Source organism: Erythrolamprus reginae, chromosome 2, assembly GCF_031021105.1.
Source record: "Erythrolamprus reginae isolate rEryReg1 chromosome 2, rEryReg1.hap1, whole genome shotgun sequence".
Classification (NCBI taxonomy): Eukaryota; Metazoa; Chordata; class Lepidosauria; order Squamata; family Dipsadidae; genus Erythrolamprus; species Erythrolamprus reginae.
Genome location: NC_091951.1, coordinates 261,114,089 through 261,132,315, shown reverse-complemented (window position 1 = coordinate 261,132,315; position 18,227 = coordinate 261,114,089). Strand labels below are relative to the sequence as shown.

Genomic DNA, 18,227 nt, shown 5'->3' with positions numbered 1-18,227 from the left:
GTTGTTTAAAGATGTCCAAAACAGTTTTCATGGATAGCATGAGAAGCCTAACTGCGTGCTAGTTCCATTAGTTCTTTAAATCCTAGCCTAAATATTTATATACAGCATAATGATACTTCCTTTGTGCATTAAGACAGATGTTGAGAGAGAAAACGATCTAGGTAAATATTAAATATCCATGTGTGTGTGTGTAAATTAGCATGCCTATAAAGGTGCATTAAAATGCAATGCCAGTAAGAAGAAGGCACACAATTTCAGGTCACAGTTCTGGGGCTTATGATGAACAAATAGAGAATCCTTGTCTTTTATTAACCATGGCTGCCTTAGGCATCACATTAAGCAAATCAACATTTGCTTGAACATGGCTTAGGCTAGATTTGCACAAACACAAAAAGCTATAAACCACGCCTGATTTCACACATCACGGTAAGCCAAAAGCCAGATAAAATTCCTCATAACTCATCTCTGCCAGGCATTACAAGAATATTTGAGATGTACAGTTTCCCAATAGCTCTATTGAATATCTATGAGGTTGCTAGGGGGCTTATCCATTGGTTTGTCATCAGGCGTCTACAGAGCACTAGTGATTCAGTTGTACATCTCAAATCTCCAGATAACTATAGGTGCTGATCAGTGGTGGGTTGATCCTGGTTTGGACCGGTTCTGCAAAGCGGTAGCAATGGTGGTGGGAGGCTCCAGCTGTCTGCTTGGGACGCTTCTGCGCACGCAAACTGGTAAATGGGGTTTTGAACCCATTACTGGTGCTGATTATCACCTATTCCTTTATGGCAAAAGGATTGATTATTTGAGAGGGCCTTCTTCTTCTGTAGTGTATACCCGTCTTATACAATCAGACATCAATTAGATAGCATCATCTGAAAAGACACATAGTGTCTACCCCGTGGAACATGGTTCCCCCTAGAAATTTGTATGGCTCTTCTCTGACAGAAGAATTTAAACCTTGGTCTGTGCCCCAAGCTTTGAACTGGAGTGGTTGTGGAACCCTTTGAGGGACATTCATTCGGATGGTGCTAAAGTTCTAATTCTGGACATTTAATTGTTTCATGTAATAAGATACCCAAGGTTGGGATGTAGTTATCATATTCCATCCGTCCGTCCGTCCGTCCGTCCGTCCGTCAGTCAGTCAGTCAGTCAGTCAGTCAGTCAGTCAGCCAGCCAGCCAGCCAGCCAGCCAGCCAGCCAGCCAGCCAGCCAGCCAGCCAGCCAGCCAGCCAGCCAGCCAGCCAGCCAGCCAGCCAGCCAGCCAGCCAGCCAGCCAGCCAACCAACCAACCAACCAACCAACCAACCAACCAACCAACCAACCAACCAACCAACCAACCAACCAACCAATCAACAAATCAGTCAATCAGTTCAACCATTACACCCATCAAAGGAAGAGACAGCAGATTGTCACAATAATTATTGTGGTAACTTCCTTAATTATTTCAACATCCACAATTGTTTGGTTTTCTTAAAAAAAAATAGACATACTTGTTTCACGTACACTTGATTTTTCTAAGAAATACCTAGATGTCGCTATTCATATATTTATACAGATAATGAAAGGTTTTTAAAAAGTGCTGTAGAGACCGAAAGTGCAAGTACAAGACAAACAAAATAGCAAAAACATTGAAGCAATTTTCCAAAGATGTGAGTTGCCAAATTTCTATTATGCTTGGGTGGACCTAATACATGATGAGCACTGTTGATGGGTGGGTGACTCATAGGAATTGAACTACATTTTAACAAGATCAAGAATATAGCACAGACAACCGTTGCACATTTTTTGCAGGCAGTTGCTGTTTCAGCCATTCTAGTTAATGCAAGGTCATAGAAACACCAAACCTTAGTTGGCCTTTTATGATGCTGGAAGTGCTCCTCTTCCTGATGTTTCTAGAGGTGCAGAACAGAATTTTATTGGTTGAGCTAACAATCAGACCTTCATTCAACACTTTCCAGCAGTCTTGGAAAATTCTAATTTAAAGCTCAGCAGTTCCACTTTCCCACACATTTCCAAAGCTTTAGAGACAATAAAAATGGAACCGCAAAGCTTTTGCAAAGCAACAAAAGAAAACAAACCCACAGAATACATTCAGTTTCGCCTCTTCCACCCGTTTACCCAGCAGTTTTAAAATCCTATTTTCGAAGCTACATAGCTTCTTAGGGATGGCAAAGCAAACAGCATTTTAAATGATTTAGTACTATTTACAGTATTGCTGCACTTAATCGCTGTAGAAGAGCCATCGAAATCCTTAAATGAAAGTTTTCTCAGTCAGCTTCTCAGATGTCCTTCTAATACAATCAGGGAGAACAACAGTGGCCTTTCCAGCAAGCCCTAACCAGTCAGCAAATCTCTGTAGGGCTAAAGCTTACAGATGAAGGCAGGCAGGATCATCACTTGATTTTCTGATATCTCATGATATGCAACTTATTTTACAAACTGCTGAAAAGGATTGGACAGTTCCTTTTTCTTTTTCGTCCATACATACAGTTCCTTTTTCTCCTATACATACAGTCATATGTTACAGCAACACAATGTCGTCTGAAAATAGGTGAACGTATTTGAATTTTAATCCACTGGGGATGCTTTAATTGTAAATATGTCTCTTATCTTTGCGAACTGTTGAGGATTAGGTGATAGATAGATAGATAGATAGATAGATAGATAGATAGATAGATAGATAGATAGGTAGATATGTAGGTATACAGTATATGATAATAGTTGATAATAAATAAATTTCATCCTTGCAGTTTGTGAATAATGTTACCGGAGCCATCACAATAACCTTCTTGGTTACCATTTCTCAGATGCTGGAAAGCCAACTCAACTTGAACTCAGTTCTAAAATTCTTCGTGAGTCTCAAATGTATGATGTACAAACGGCATCTTTCCACAACTTTTTTTTGTTTGTCATATTGCTTCTGCTGCCGGTGCTGAATAAATCTTCTATCATCTTAAAATGAATATGTACAATCCTAAATAGGAATCGCTGTTTCCAAAGATAGATAATATTATTTCTATTTATAGATGCTGTTTCCAAAGATAGATAATATTCTTTCTATTTAAAAATGCAGCTCTCTCTTTTGATATACATATATCTGTTATATCTAAGAGCCCATGCAAGAAGCTAAGTGTACTCATAAACAACAGATGTACCATACCTCCAACAAATAAGCAGTGAAAGCTTCTTGGAGCATATTCAAAGCTGTGAGTTTTCACTCTGTGCATCATTTTTGTTCGGTGGCAGCTACTGCATCAGTTGCATTTGTCCATGTGTAATTTCAGTTCCTCTTTTTTTTATTGTTTTAAGTTGGACAGTTCTAAAGATACAGCTTGTTTTTATTCCCCCCCCCTCCCTTCCGTTGTTGTCTGTTTGACTGTTGTTCCCAGAGGTGTATTTCCTTCCTACTAGATGGACACAGGGCACACGATAATCCTGTCTTCCAGAAGGACGCTGACAATCAGGAATATAAAATAGAGCCCGAACATGGTGAAACCTAGGAATTTGTTCATGTTCCATTTGCAGAATGCAATAGAGAGGATCACAAAGAGAAGCATGATGAAGAGAAGAACAATAGCACAGAATAACCCATTGCTGCTCACTTCCACCGGGGAGAAGTTGTTAATTAGGGTATAGATAAACCACGGCAGAGGAAGGCTGTTGAAGGAGAGAGAAAAAAGCAGGATAAACTAGAAGGATAATTGCAATATGTTTGCATCAGATGGGTTAAAATGGTATTTCTACAGTACCTCTAGAAAAGCATTGAAATGATCAACTTTTTTATTCTTAAGGATTATCCTCGAAGCTAAATAGCTGTTGAGTACTGGGATGTAGAAGCATATTTCAAAGCAATTTCCATTATGGTGATTAAGCAATACAATAAGGTCATCCTTGTCTGAAGGATTGGTAGAAAAAAATGCAGCCTTTCAGATAAAGCAAATTATAATTTCCAGCAGGTTCATGGTTTATGTGAGTCCCCCAATTATTTATTTATTAAATTTCTGGGCTGCTTGTAAATATGGTAATGTTCTTAGTTTAAAATAATGTTAAAAAGTGCACCCTCATTTTGGTGGAAGGGTCTGAATGAACGATGTTGGGTAGTGAGAAAATTCATCACTGTGCACGCATCCCATCTTTTATGTAGTGTGTATCTGTTATTATTAAAAATTAATAAAATTTATTTTAAAAAAATAAAATTCTGGGCTGCCCATCCTGCCAAGCTGATTCCAGTTGGAGTCACCCTAATGGAAAGGAACAAAATGTATAAAGAAGGGGGGGGTCTGTGTAATTCATTAATAACCCCCCCTCTCCTTCTCCCTTCCTCCCCCTTCATAACAAGAAGAAAGACTAAAAATATGGGACAGCTCTTTCAGAATTTGAGAACACTATTCGTTTGACGTAGATGAGGCATTAATGTTTTACTATGACTTGATTAATATTTAAATACATTTCTAAGAGACAAATGGAATAGCCCTAGTCTGTTATAGCTCTTTCTTTAACAGCAGTGATGGTCAGGTACACAGTACCGGTAGCAAAATTTGGAGCTCCGCCCAAGGGCACTCAATTTGCACTGAAAGATGTAAGCCACACTCACAGTGTGGTAGTAAAAATTTTGGAAGCCCATCACTGTTTAACAACTACTTTGGGGGCCTATAGCTGGTCCTGAATGAAGTCCTGGGGAGATGTCACTCATCTAAAACATCTATTGTGCTGGTTATCATCTGTCCTTGGATATTGGGTGGGATTGCTTGTCTCCAGTTAATTCTTCTATTTAGTAAGAACCAGTAGGGTTGGCATGCTTTGGATCCCATCTATTAAACAGTGTCAATTTGCAAATGGGCCTTCTCTGTTGCTGAACTTGAATGACACTCTCACAGGGTCTGCGAAGACCTGATCCTGACTATGTTCAAAAAAGTCTTTACCCGACTATTGAAAAAAGAGACTGTCTTCCCACAATTGAAATTAGATTGTTTTGTGTGTAACTTGTCGGTTGGCGGGCCCCAGGGAAGAGCCTTCTCTGTGGCGGCCCCGACTCTCTGGAACCAGCTCCTCCCAGAGATTAGAACTGCCCCTACCCTCCTTGCCTTTCGTAAACTCCTCAAAACCCACCTTTGTCGTCAGGCATGGGGGAACTGAGATATACAATTTATGTATGGTATGTTTGTATGTATGTCTGCTTAATAATGAGGTTTTTTAAATATTTTAAATAGTAAATTATTAGATTTGTTATGAACTGTTTTATTGTGTTGTGAGCCGCCCTGATTCTACGGAGAGGGGTGGCATACAAATCTAATTAATAATAATAATAATAATAATAATAATAATAATAATAATAATAATAAATTGTGTTGCTTTCTTCTAATGATAGCCATTTGCTGCGAAAAGCAAATAGAATGCAATGACTAAAATTCAACCACAGAGAAGAATACTTATAGGAGCAAGCAGTCTGAAGAGAGATGGAAATCATCTTTGAAATCCAATAAGAATTGGAGGATAGCAACCAGAGGTAAGAAAAGGTACCTGCTGTACAACAAGCCATGCTTGATTTGGCAACCTAACCTTCAATGAAAGAACAGTTGAATTAACGCAAGATGGAATACAACTAACAGCGAATAAAAGGCAAGGCTACTGTCAGATCTCGAGTTGGCATGCTTCCATCAACATCTGCTGAGCACTCATTTCTTCCCCAACTTTGTGCATTAACACTTTTGTAGCTGAGCAAGAGTGAGTTTATATTTCTCAGTGTGTAAAACTCAAGCAGCTGTAACTACTAAAGTTCATGTAGGTTAGCAGAGATTCTCAATATGCTGTGCATTGTGTATTTCCTTATTTCTATGACTGTAACTTGTTGCTTGTATCCTTACGATTTATATTGTTTCCTGATTGCTTATTTGTACCCTATGACAATTATTAAGTGTTGCACCTCATGATTCTTGACAAATGTTTCTTTTCTTTTATGTACACTGACTTCCTATGCACCAAAGATAAATTATTTGTGTGTCCAGTCACACTTGGCTAATAAATAATTCTATTCTATTCTATTCTATTCTACTCTACTCTGTTGACCAATGCAATGTGCCACAAAGCACACTGATCTTAGGTACCTGAGAGTAAAAGTAAAGAAACAAAATATATAAGATGATATTGCAATAATACTTACCCCACAGTGATGTCAAAGATGTTGCTTCCTACAGAACTGGAGACTGCCATGTCCCCTAGTCCTTTTCGTGCCACAATGACACTGGTGATTAGGTCAGGGATGGAAGTACCAGCAGCCAAGATTGTTAAGCCCATGATTTCTTCACTGATCCCAATGGTCTCTCCAACCTAAACAGAGAAAGAACCACTGAAATCATTTGCAAAACAGAGGTAGTCCTCGACTTAGACCTCAACCATGTCCAAGATTTCTGTTGCTAAGTGATATGTTTGTTAGCTGAATTTTTGCCCCACGTTATGACCTTTCTTGCCACATTTCTTAAGTGAATCACAGCAGTTGTTAAGTTAGTAGCATGATTGTTAGTGAATCTGGCTCCCCCGTTGACTTTGCTTGTGAGAAGGTTGCAAAAGGTGATCACATGACCCTGGGGGCACTGCAGTCATCATAAATATGAGCCAGGTGCCAAATGTCTGAGTTTTGATCATGTGACCATGGGGAGGCTGCAACGCATATGAAAAATGATCATAAGTCACTTTTTTCAGTGCTGTTGTAACTTTGAACAGTCATTAAATGAACCGTTGTAAGTCAAGAAATATCTGTATAGAAAGAAAGAGACTGACTAGGGATCCACTGTGTAAAAGTACATAATATTGCTATATTTGCTGTTTCAAAATCTACTCACTTTAGTCAGTCTCTAATAGTGGCTAACAATTGCTTTACTGAGCCTGCCACTCTTTGTTGCTGATATTTCTTTTGTGCTTTTAAAATGTATATGATTTTTTTTTTTAAAAAAAATAGCGTTGCTTTAATGTTATTTTGTTAAAATAAACCTATTTTAATCTAGGCTACTTCTAACTTCTTCGGTGCAGAAAATCAACATAAATGTTAATATAAAAATAGAATGTGACTTGCACGTATTTTGAAAATAAAGATAATAGTGATATATTAACTCAGATTGCATCACGATATACCCAGTGATTGCATAAAGGGACAAAACATTATGAAGAGCATTACAGTCTTGATCCAGAAAAAAAATCCTTCATAAATTGAAACATTTCCCTGAGAGAACCAACTGAATGCCTTGTTCATGTAATAAGCGAGCCAAACCTACCACATTGGGCAATTCTGTTTGGATACTACAAAAAGCTTCTGTAAAGAAAAAAAGGTTTCTAATACTGCATCATTCCATTCTGAAGTGCTTTTCTACATTAATTTCATTTATTTTGAAAAGCTAATGGTCCTGAGTATGTCAGGACTTGGTTGTTGGAAGGGCTGCTTTCTCTCCAAAGGGGCTGTTTCAAGTTCATTTTAAAAGCCCTTTTCTGACTGTCCCAACTTTAGAGAAAAGTCCCAACTCTTTTTTTAAAAAAAATACTTTATTAGGTTATATAAAAAAGAAAAAAGAAAACGGGAAAGGTGGATGGGAATACAAAAAAGAGAAGTGGGAGGGGGTTGGGGTAAACAGTATTTTTATACAGCGACTTATATATATTATTGTATATGCATTCCAAATATTTGTCTATATGTAAATATTTTGTATTCAATTTTCTTATTTGGATAATCTTATAGCTGTAGTATTTAATAGTCCAAGAATAACGTGGAAAGAAGGGATGGTTGGAGGTGGGATAGAAAAGGAAAGAGGATGGAAAGAAAAGAAGAAAGAAAGAAGAAGGAAAAAAAAGAGGAGGGGTGGTACCTGCAAACTAGCAGGCATTTGAATTGTGACGACTTAGTTTGATTATATTTGTTATTTTTGTTAGTGAGAAGTGATTGTAGGTTGCGATATTAGTAAATTTCAAAAGTCCCAACTCTTTAAGATAATAAGGAAAAAATACTTCTGATACTCGTGTTCTGTCTTTGACAGCACATTTGGTCTTAACCTGGATTCTTCTTCTTATCCTGACTTGTGACTCTGCGGCTGCTCTGACTCTTTGGAGCCAGCTACCTGCTGAGATCTGGATTACCCTCACCCTACTGGCCTTCCGGAAAGCTGTAAAGCTGTAATTGTTGCATCATATGTTTATTCTTTGGTTGTGAGCCATCCAGGCCCGACTAAATCCGACTAAAATATAATTTATGAAATTTGGAGCCCTACCCAACTCCAAGCGACTCCGGGCAACTTACATTAAAAAATATTGTTCAATTAATTATTATTATTTTTATTATTATTGATTGGATTTGTATGCCGCCCCTCTCCGCATTGATTATTGAATCAATCAATGCAATTAGTTAAATATAAGCATCAAATAGCTTACCTGATGTGCCCACCAGACCATTAGATAAGAAAATACAGCTATCCAACTGATGGCTCCAAAAAATGTGAAAGGGAAAAACTTTTTGGATGGCTGAAAGAGAATAATAATAATTTAAAAAATGGTAAGTATACTCATTCTGTAATATAAGCCTTTCCACTTGAACATAGCAGATATAATACAATGTGGTTAGGTTTATCAGTTCAAAAGCAAAGTTCATTGAATTAACATGGTTCCAACCATAAAAAGTACTATATTACTTGGGAGTAATATTAGATAAAATTCAGATAGATACTTAGTAGCTACTTACAATTGGTATGCTATAATTACATTCAGTAACTATAGGCATTAGCAAGATCCTTTCATTCAGTTTTGAAATATTTTGTCAGAAAATGAGAAATCATATAATAGTGTAGGAGTTACACTATTATTTATATTTATATTTCTTATTTAGCTTTTTTGTTTTAAAACACTGGTTTCTCATTAAAAAAACAGTTCTGGCAACTGGAACTCTTCCACTGTTGATAAAATGTAGGCAATTTAAATCCTTTTCGTAATGATTCACAATATGGAATTCACATTTTTCCCTGCTGCTGTCAAGAATAATTTGCTGTGATCATGTACCTCTTGTTTCTTCTATTACCAAATCACTTACAAATAGGGAGATTTGCCAAGTTTTGTGACTACTTGTGCCAAACTTGATTTCTTTATTTCTTTTTACCTATTGAATCAAATTCATGTTCAACTGAAATCTTTATTACTGTATAATCACAAAGCCAACAATTAGTTAGATGGAAACTGAAAGGAAAAATGGAAGCTTAAAATAAGAACAATTAATATAATGTTTTTCATGCTGGAGGAAAAATGATTGCTGCATATAGAGGCACAAAATAGGGCAACCAAGGAAGATATATCTGAACACACACATCAAAAGATGCCACATATTATTGAGATTGGGATCAAACTTCATTTGGTCTCAGTGATTTGAAGAGCACTATCCCAAATAGACTGCTTAAGTACAAATATTATTGAATTAATACATAAGTTTAATACTGCCAACTGCAGAGAGGTTCCCCCTGGGTAAATGATGTGTTGGAGTGGAAAAGCTACATGAGAAGAGGTAAGTTTTATCTACTAAAAATACATTTAGTTTTTCTCACAGCTTCGCCCTCCTGAATTAAATCAAAGATTAATTTGAAATTGACCAGGGCTTTGAACAGAAAGTCTCTGAGTTGGGAATTTTCCTCTGCCAAATGGCAAAGAACTAGATAGTGACCAAGAGTTGACTAGTCACTTCTGAAAACTGCTTTTTCTTCAACTAAGATGTTTCAGTTTCAGTTTCAGTTTAATCAGATTTGTATGCCGCCCCTCTCCGCAGACTCGGGGCGGCTCACAGCAACAGCAATACAAGACAAATCCAATATTAAATTAATTTTAAGAACACCACAAGTTAAAAACCAGTCATACACACTAGCATACCATACATAAATTTTATAAGCCTAGGGGGAAGGAACATGTCAATTCCCCCATGCCTGACAACAGAGGTGGGTTTTAAGGAGCTTACGAAAGGCTAGGAGGGTGGGGGCAACTCTGATATCTGGGGGGAGTTGATTCCAAAGGGTCGGGGCCGCCACAGAGAAGGCTCTTCCCCTGGGTCCCGCCAAACGACATTGTTTAGTTGACGGGACCCGGAGAAGGCCAACTCTGTGGGACTTAACTGGTCGCTGGGATTCGTGCGGCAGAAGGCGGTCCCGGAGATATTCTGGTCCGGTGCCATGAAGGGCTTTATAGGTCATAACCAACACTTTGGATTGTGACCGGAAACTGATCGGCAACCAATGCAGACTGCGGAGTGTTGGTGTGACATGGGCAAATTTAGGAAAGCCCATGATATCTCTCGCAGCTGCATTCTGCACGATCTGAAGTTTCCGAACACTTTTCAAAGGTAGCCCCATGTAGAGAGCGTTACAGTAGTCGAGCCTCGAGGTGATGAGGGCATGAGTGACTGTGAGCAGTGACTCCCGGTCCAAATAGGGCCGCAACTGGTGCACCAGGCGAACCTGGGCAAACGCCCCCCTCGCCACAGCTGAGAGATGTTTCTCTAATGTGAGCTGTGGATCGAGGAGGACGCCCAAGTTGCGGACCCTCTCTGAGGGGGTTAGTGACTGCCCCCCCCAGGGTGATGGATGGACAGATGGAATTGTCCTTGGGAGGCAAAACCCACAGCCACTCCGTCTTATCCAGGTTGAGTTTGAGTCTTTGGCTCAATAGTTTTAAATAAAGGTATTATTGGTTGTTTCTATTAAGCAAGTTGATAGATCTACCATTGGTAGATGCTAATGTATTTCTTTTGATCTTATAAAACAGGGTAACAATGGAGTAGCTCTAAACAAAAAGAAAATATACTGTGTGTTAATATGAGTAGCCAGGACTGATGTCCATCATTTCTAGTCTTCCTTTAATAATTCTGGGGGATAATTTCTCATCTTCAAGTTTGGGTCGGGAAATAAAGGTATTTGATTTGAAATGTGAACACAGGAAGAGAGAGAGAGAGTAAGTCAGAGGGAAATAGTAAGTCACAGCTGGGTTGTCCAATTACTCTATGGTAAAAATATTTTGAAAGTCGTTTTCTCAAGATTCTTTGGATATTTCAAGTCGCTCTGTGAGTGAGATGCTGATCTCCTAATTTAATATATAAATATAGGTGAGGATATTACATTTAATAGCTAGAACAGTAAAGTGTACAATGGGCCAGAATGCACAATTTTAGTTGATTGATTGATTGAAAAGGTCTGACTCCTGCATGAGGCAATCTACACTATGATTGGTTGCTGTGAGTGGGGAGGGGGAGTTTCCCTTTTTCCCGCCTTTTGTGTGTGTTCTCTATGCTGTTTGATCTGCCACATGATGTTCCTGATTATCTTGTCTGCTGCACATATAAATGTTAAATATATTTATTTATATACATCTACAAGTTTGTGTATGTCTCTGATTTCATTTCAACGCTTGTTGAGCAATTCCCTGACAGGTTATGGACCCCTAAGCGCCCTGAAGCATCTCTAGTAAAATTCTCTGAGGTGAAAGATTTTTCTTGAACCCAAGAAAAGTTGAGGACGTTTAGCCCGTGTAGCTCATCTTAATAAGATGAATTATCTCTTACAGAGCCTAAAAAATGGCAATGTTTCTGTGGAGAGAAGATTTGTGGACAGTTCTAAGCAATCTTCAAGCAGATTTTACTGAGATGGTGGTCTTCGAATTTAATATATGTATATACATAAATGCATTTGCAGATTGGACCCAAACCTCTAACCTCTAACTATTAATTAAATGCCAGAATCAGGAAACAGATGCAATTCATGTATTCTACTCCTCCCTTGCAGCTCTCCTTCTTTTTGAGTTTTAGAAGGGCTTTGTGTCATTTCTTTACAAATGAATATAGAGGGCTGTTAAATTGAAAAGCATGGAGGACCTTTCTTGCTCTGTCAGGGTTTGAAACTAAGAAAGTTGTGACAATTAGAAGAATTAAGATAAGAGATGGAGGTTAGCAAATCCTTCATGGCTTGTGATTGGGCTATCTGAGGGACCGCCTCTACCTGCTTAAATCTACCATTAGATTTGGCAGAGAAGACATGCTGTGGGTACCATCAGCTATGTTTGGTATGTTCCAGGGGACATGTTTTCTCTGCCATGGTGCTCACCTTATGGGACAGTCTCTCCCCCCCACCCCAAATTAGATTATCTCTATCCCTTTTGCTATTCTGGAAGGTCCCTCAAGACCTGGTTATGTTATCAAATTTGAGGTTCTCAGGGAACCAAAGAACAAGCTTCAATGGTTCTATTGATAGGGTGACCATTTTTCTCCTCCTTTTGCTTAGAGCTTGTACATTTGTTTCTATAATATTTATCTTACGCTGTGCATGTTTATGTCTTTATATTTGTTGTTTTTAATATTGTTTGCTGTAGGCTGCCCAGTTTCCTTTTTGCGAGATGGACAGCTATAAAAAAAATTGATGAATAAAATAAAACCCAATTTTGCTCTGGGTGATCTGAGAGGGAAGCTGAAGAAGGGAATCTCAGTTCAAAGGGTCCTTTGCCCACTCTGGAAGATCATTTATTCCAAGCTTGCCTTTTGAAAACAATGACTCTGAAAGGAGCTTAGGCTGCGAATGGATTTTGTTGGGATTTAAAGTAATGTTAAATTATAGCAGGAGCTGTTGCTGTTGATGGAAAAAATGTTGGGTGTCTGCATAGTCCAAGGGGAACATTTCTTCTGCATATCAAGTCTAATAGATCTAAAGAAGCCGGCATGCCGACCAACATAAAAGAACTATTAATACAATATTTCATAAGTTGCTATTAAATATTTATACAGGTAAATGGCAATGTATTCACTGTTATTGTCTGCCAGGCAAGGTCTCCAAAAGCTCAAGCCAAATGTCATTTATCATGACATTTTTCATCAAGTGTTTTCTCTCCCAAGCAATCTAAAGGAAGCTGAAAATGAACTTCTTTATGCATGCTCAAGAATAGTATCAAGGCTAGCTATGTCCTTTATAAACATATTTTGCATATCGATTCATGTATAAAAGTTAAAACAGTAATTCTCACTGGATTTCTAACATCAGGTAGAGTCGCCCATAATGGAAAAACGATAGGCAAAATAACCAGATATGTAAGCTGTTTCCGGGGCGTATCAGGCCAGGCCAGGCTGAGGGGCTGATTATCCTCATCATCTTCCTGTTGTGGGGAGGAAAAAAAAGACAACATTAATTTACATGGAAAAATGTATCTTTTCAATTTAAAAGAAGTTTACAACAAGCTGCCTTCAATTGCTAATTGGAAAAAAAAAATAAACTGAAGAAAACAATATCCAGCAATGCCATAAAATGTGAACCAGATTTTGAAGGAGAATTTTGCTTATTGAGGTATTTGTGTATATTCTATCTGCGTTCATCAATGTAAGTGGGGAGGGAAATATCATCTCCCCTGCAACATAGACCAAGTCTAGAAATAAAACACCACAGAAAATACTGGCACAATATTGTTATAAGATGTTACAACAGAATCTTGAATCAAGTCTTGGCAATCTCACACTACTCACAAGAGCCTACAAAACTTTTGCCAGACCCATCCTTGAATACAGCTCATCTGTCTGGAACCCATCAACACCCTTGAAAACGTCCAAAGATATTTCACCAGAAGAGCCCTTCACTCCTCCACTCGAAACAGAATACCCTATGAAAATAGACTAACAATCCTGGGTCTAGAAAGCTTAGAACTACAGCGCCTAAAACACGATTTAAGTATTGCCCACAAGATCATATGCTGCAACGTCCTACCGGTCAATGACTACTTCAGCTTCAACCGCAACAACACAAGAGCATGCAACAGATTCAAACTTAATATTAACCGCTCCAAACTTGACTGTAAAAAATGTGACTTTAACAATCGAGTTGTCAAAGCGTGGAACTCATTACCAGACTCAATAGTGTCAACCCCTAACCCCCAACATTTCTCCCTTAGACTATCCACGATTGACCTCTCCAGGTTCCTAAGAGGTCAGTAAGGGGCATACATGAGTGCACTAGTGTGCCTTTCATCCCCTGTCCAATTGTCTTTCCTTTATCTCATATATCATATATATTTTCTTCCTTTCATATATCTTCTCCTCTATTTTCACATATTATCTTTATATATATTACTTCATGTCTATTCTCTTCCATATGTATTGTGTATTGGACAAATGAATGAATGAATAAATAAATCTTCATTCCCCCTACCCTTCCTGTATAATCTGACTAAGCTGATTTTTTTTACATAATGGTTGTTGAATTCAATCTTCAACGACATCTCCATAAGTTGGACTAAATTATTAATGAAGTTCTCCCAGACTTGTTCTAGGATTCTATGTAAGCCAGATGCTCTTGTCCTATTGCACGAATCCCTGCCGCACGAATCCCAGCGACCGATTAGGTCCCACAGAGTTGGCCTCCTCCAGGTCCTGTCGACTAAACAATGTCGTTTGGCGGATCCCAGGGGAAGAGCCCTCTCTGTGGTGGCCCCGACCCTCTGGAACCAGCTCCCCCCCTGAGATTAGAACTGCCCCCACCCTCCTTGCCTTTTGTAAACTCCTTAAAACCCACCTGTCGTCAGGCATGGGGGAACTGATATAACTTCCCCAGGCCTATATTGTTTATGCATGGTATGTTGTGTGCATGTTTTTTAAAATTATGGGTTTTTAGTTTTAATTATTAGATTTGTATTCTACGTTGTTTTTTTCTATTACTGTTGTGAGCTGCCCCGAGTCTACGGAGAGGGGCGGCATACAAATTTAATAAATAAATAAAAATAAATAAAATAAATTGTTGGTTTTCCAAAGTACTTTTTACTGTTATGGAAATGATGGAATAAAAAGTTATGGTACATCTTACATTGTTATGTTCAATATTCTCTAAAGTATTTATTTTGCATAAATAAAGATGAGCATCTATCATTATGTACTTATTCCAAACACAGAATCCATTTGTCTATACGCTTAGTAAACTACTCAAATTGAACTTTATACTATACATTAGATTTAACAATTATTTTCCTACTCAGACTTTCTCATGAAATAGCAACAGTAATGAAATGAATGAGTCAATGCTTCAACATTATCTAACTTTACTACTAAATTTATCCTTTTAGCTATGAAAACGATACATCCTACTCATTTTAAATATGTTTGCAACATTTTTAATGGAGAGAAAATTGTTGTGTTTCTGCCCACAATATGCTTTTCTCAAAGTCACATGTACATACATGTATTTAGTATGCTAAATTCACCATGGTGAATAATATTTGAAAGCAGTTTACTTTGATAAAACATAAGATAAAAGGGAAAAAATGTGTATAAATTTTGCAGATTATATTTTCTATTTGGGCTTCACGTGATTCACAAGAGGCACTATGCAGTCATAACTTTCATACCAACTTATTAGAACAGATAAACCTAACTTCCTGGACTACAGAGTACGCATGATGATGTATTATTTACATGGATAATGTGGTAGAGATGTGTAAACATTATAGAGATGGTTTGATGTCCAGATTTGTAACTCCAGAAATAATTTTATTTACTCTGGGATCCTCTGAGGTATATTTTGATCCAGTGTGTTCCCAGTCCAGAAGTAGATTCAGAAAAATAGACTCTTCCCACCCAATATATGACTTAATAATAATATTCATTCCTAAATACAGCAAAGCTGATGGTCAGGTCTTTGAACGGGTCCAAATAATAGTGGAAGGTCTTAAGCATAAAACGTATCAGGAAAGACTTCATGAACTCAATCTGTATAGTCTGGAGGACAGAAGGAAAAGGGGGGACATGATCGAAACATTTAAATATGTTAAAGGGTTAAATAAGGTCCAGGAGGGAAGTGTTTTTAATAGGAAAGTGAACACAAGAACAAGGGGACACAATCTGAAGTTAGTTGGGGGAAAGATCAAAAGCAACATGAGAAAATATTATTTTACTGAAAGAGTAGTAGATCCTTGGAACAAACTTCCAGCAGACATGGTAGATAAATCCACAGTAACTGAATTTAAGCATGCCTGGGATAAACATATATCCATCCTAAGATAAAATACAGAAAATAGTATAAGGGCAGACTAGATGGACCATGAGGTCTTTTTCTGCCGTCAGACTTCTATGTTTCTATGTTTCTATGTCAGAACTTGAGAGCAGGGAGAAATCAAACTTTAATTCACTGGTATTTTCCACAAAATAAAACTTTCTTCTGTGTAGATAAGTCCATGGCTGTATTGCAAGATATTCTATTTTTCTGTCCTGAAGGAGAAACTGATTTATTTTTTGGAACACCTGTGAGATATTAATTGGCTGAGATAATATACATAACTCTTTAATTGCAGTTATTTCAGTTTTGAGTGACAGATTCACTGTGCACACAATGGAAAAGGAGTTGAAGAACAGAATCCAACCTATTAACTCTATTAAAAACTAAGGCGGAAAACTGATTTCCTCTTCATTGTAACTAATTATAGTCTGGCGTTAAGTACAGATTGAAATAAATTACATAAGCACAGTTTGCTCTTCCGTTTGTCCTTTTAAACCCCAAAAAAAAATGGCTCTTAGAAATTCAATACCAGTGTGACAGGCCTTTTAATACTCCAGATTACTAAAACTAACGATTTCTGAACTTCAGTCATTTAAATGTATATTTTCTACTCCAACACCCCTTCAAAAGCTTTTTTTTTTAAATGGAGCATCTCACTATATTGTATACACGGAATCACACAAATACAACTGCATAGACTAAATTTGATAAAATTTAGGCACTTTGGTAAAAGAGGTCATATATGAATGTAGAGATACTGCCTACAAGAACTTTTACGGATATAAACTAATCAACACTCTGGTGTGCCAGGGACCTACTGAATAACAGTTGTTCAATAACATACTTAATGATCATAAAGCACATCATAAAAGCCTTGCTTCCTTGTTAGAACTAGGCTGCCTGTTTCTTTTACTTAACATTATCTTTGTGATGTGAGGCACACATATTTTTCTTTCCTTGCTAGTTTCCATAGAAACTGATAAAAAAAGAACAGGCCTGAGTATGAGGAGATGAGAATATGAAGTTGATTATTTTTAGGGAACTCAGAAGCAAAAATAATTCAGCTTACTTTGAATCTCACCTTCTCTTAAAGTCAACAAATTGTTTCTTCTTTCACCACTTATTTATAAATAAATATCTAAACTTTGTTTGTCATTTCAGTCCTGATTAGTAAAACTTCTCCATTAAGGGTTACCAGAGATAACATATATTTTAAACAGATGAAATAAACCAACTTTAGATTCCTTCATTTTACCTCTAACAATCCTATTTCTTAATCCCTTCAAATAACATCCTAGGACAGTGATGGCAAACCTTTTTTGGTTCATGTATCAAAAGGGGGAGGAGTGTGGGTGCCTGAGGAGGGCAAAAATGGCCCTTGGAGGCCTTCTGGAGGCAGAAAATGGCCCCTGTGCCAAGTTCTGGTTGAACCAGAAGGCCTTTTTTTTTGCTCTCCCCCAGCTTCAGAGCCTTTCTAGGAGCCTAGGGAGGCCGAAAATGGCCTTCCCCACTCTCCTGGAGGTGGGCCATTTCTGGCTCCAGAGGACCTCCAGGGGGTGGAAAAGACTGTTTTCACCTTCCCCAGGCTCCTAGAGAGGCTCTGAAGCCTGGGGAGAGTGAAAAACAGATGTACCATTGCGTGCCGAGAGCGGGGGTGTCACATGTGCATGCATGGGGGGGTGGTACATGGCATTATGGGTGTGGGCAAGCACATGTCCCCTCTCCACCCTGCTTCTTCAAATTGGGAAATAGGCTTTCCCCACCCATCCCAGAGGTGGGCCATTTCTACTTCTGGAGGACCTTCGGAGGGCATTTTTGCCTTCCCCAGGCTCCTAGAAAGGCTGCGAAGCTTGGGGAGAGCAAAAAATGGGCCTTCCCCACCCCCTACTGAGGCTGAAAACAGACTGTTTCTAAACTCCCAGTGGGCGCAGAAGGCCTGAAAATCAGCTGCTCCAGACCTGAGTCACTTGCCCACCAATATTGCTCTGCATGTCACTTTCGTGCCATAGGTTCACCATCAAGGTCCTAGAACTTCTTTTTTTGTCATTTTTTTCTTTATCCCACAAAATTCTTCAAAGCTCTAACAAATCTGTTTTGTAAGTCCAATCTGGAAACGTATCCAAGTCATCCTCTTGGTTGGTTGTTTGTATGCCATTTTTAATTTAAATATCAATTTTTTGTAGGTCCAGTGTCGCCTGA

The 18,227-nt window shown here is 38.2% G+C and overlaps 1 protein-coding gene across 1 annotated transcript in view; it reads right to left on the bottom strand.

Moving 5' to 3' along the window:
- Nucleotides 1–1,421: 1,421 nt before the first annotated feature.
- SLC24A2 (solute carrier family 24 member 2) overlaps nucleotides 1,422–18,227 on the bottom strand; it is a 76,138-nt gene continuing 59,332 nt past the window's right edge. Inside the window, exons 7-10 of the mRNA XM_070736257.1 lie at nucleotides 13,021–13,149; nucleotides 8,416–8,505; nucleotides 6,164–6,330; nucleotides 1,422–3,660 (exon numbers count right to left, since the gene is read on the bottom strand). Of these exons, the coding sequence (XP_070592358.1) occupies nucleotides 3,411–3,660; nucleotides 6,164–6,330; nucleotides 8,416–8,505; nucleotides 13,021–13,149 (636 nt within the window). The 3' untranslated portion in view covers nucleotides 1,422–3,410. The remainder of the gene's footprint in view (nucleotides 3,661–6,163; nucleotides 6,331–8,415; nucleotides 8,506–13,020; nucleotides 13,150–18,227) is intronic.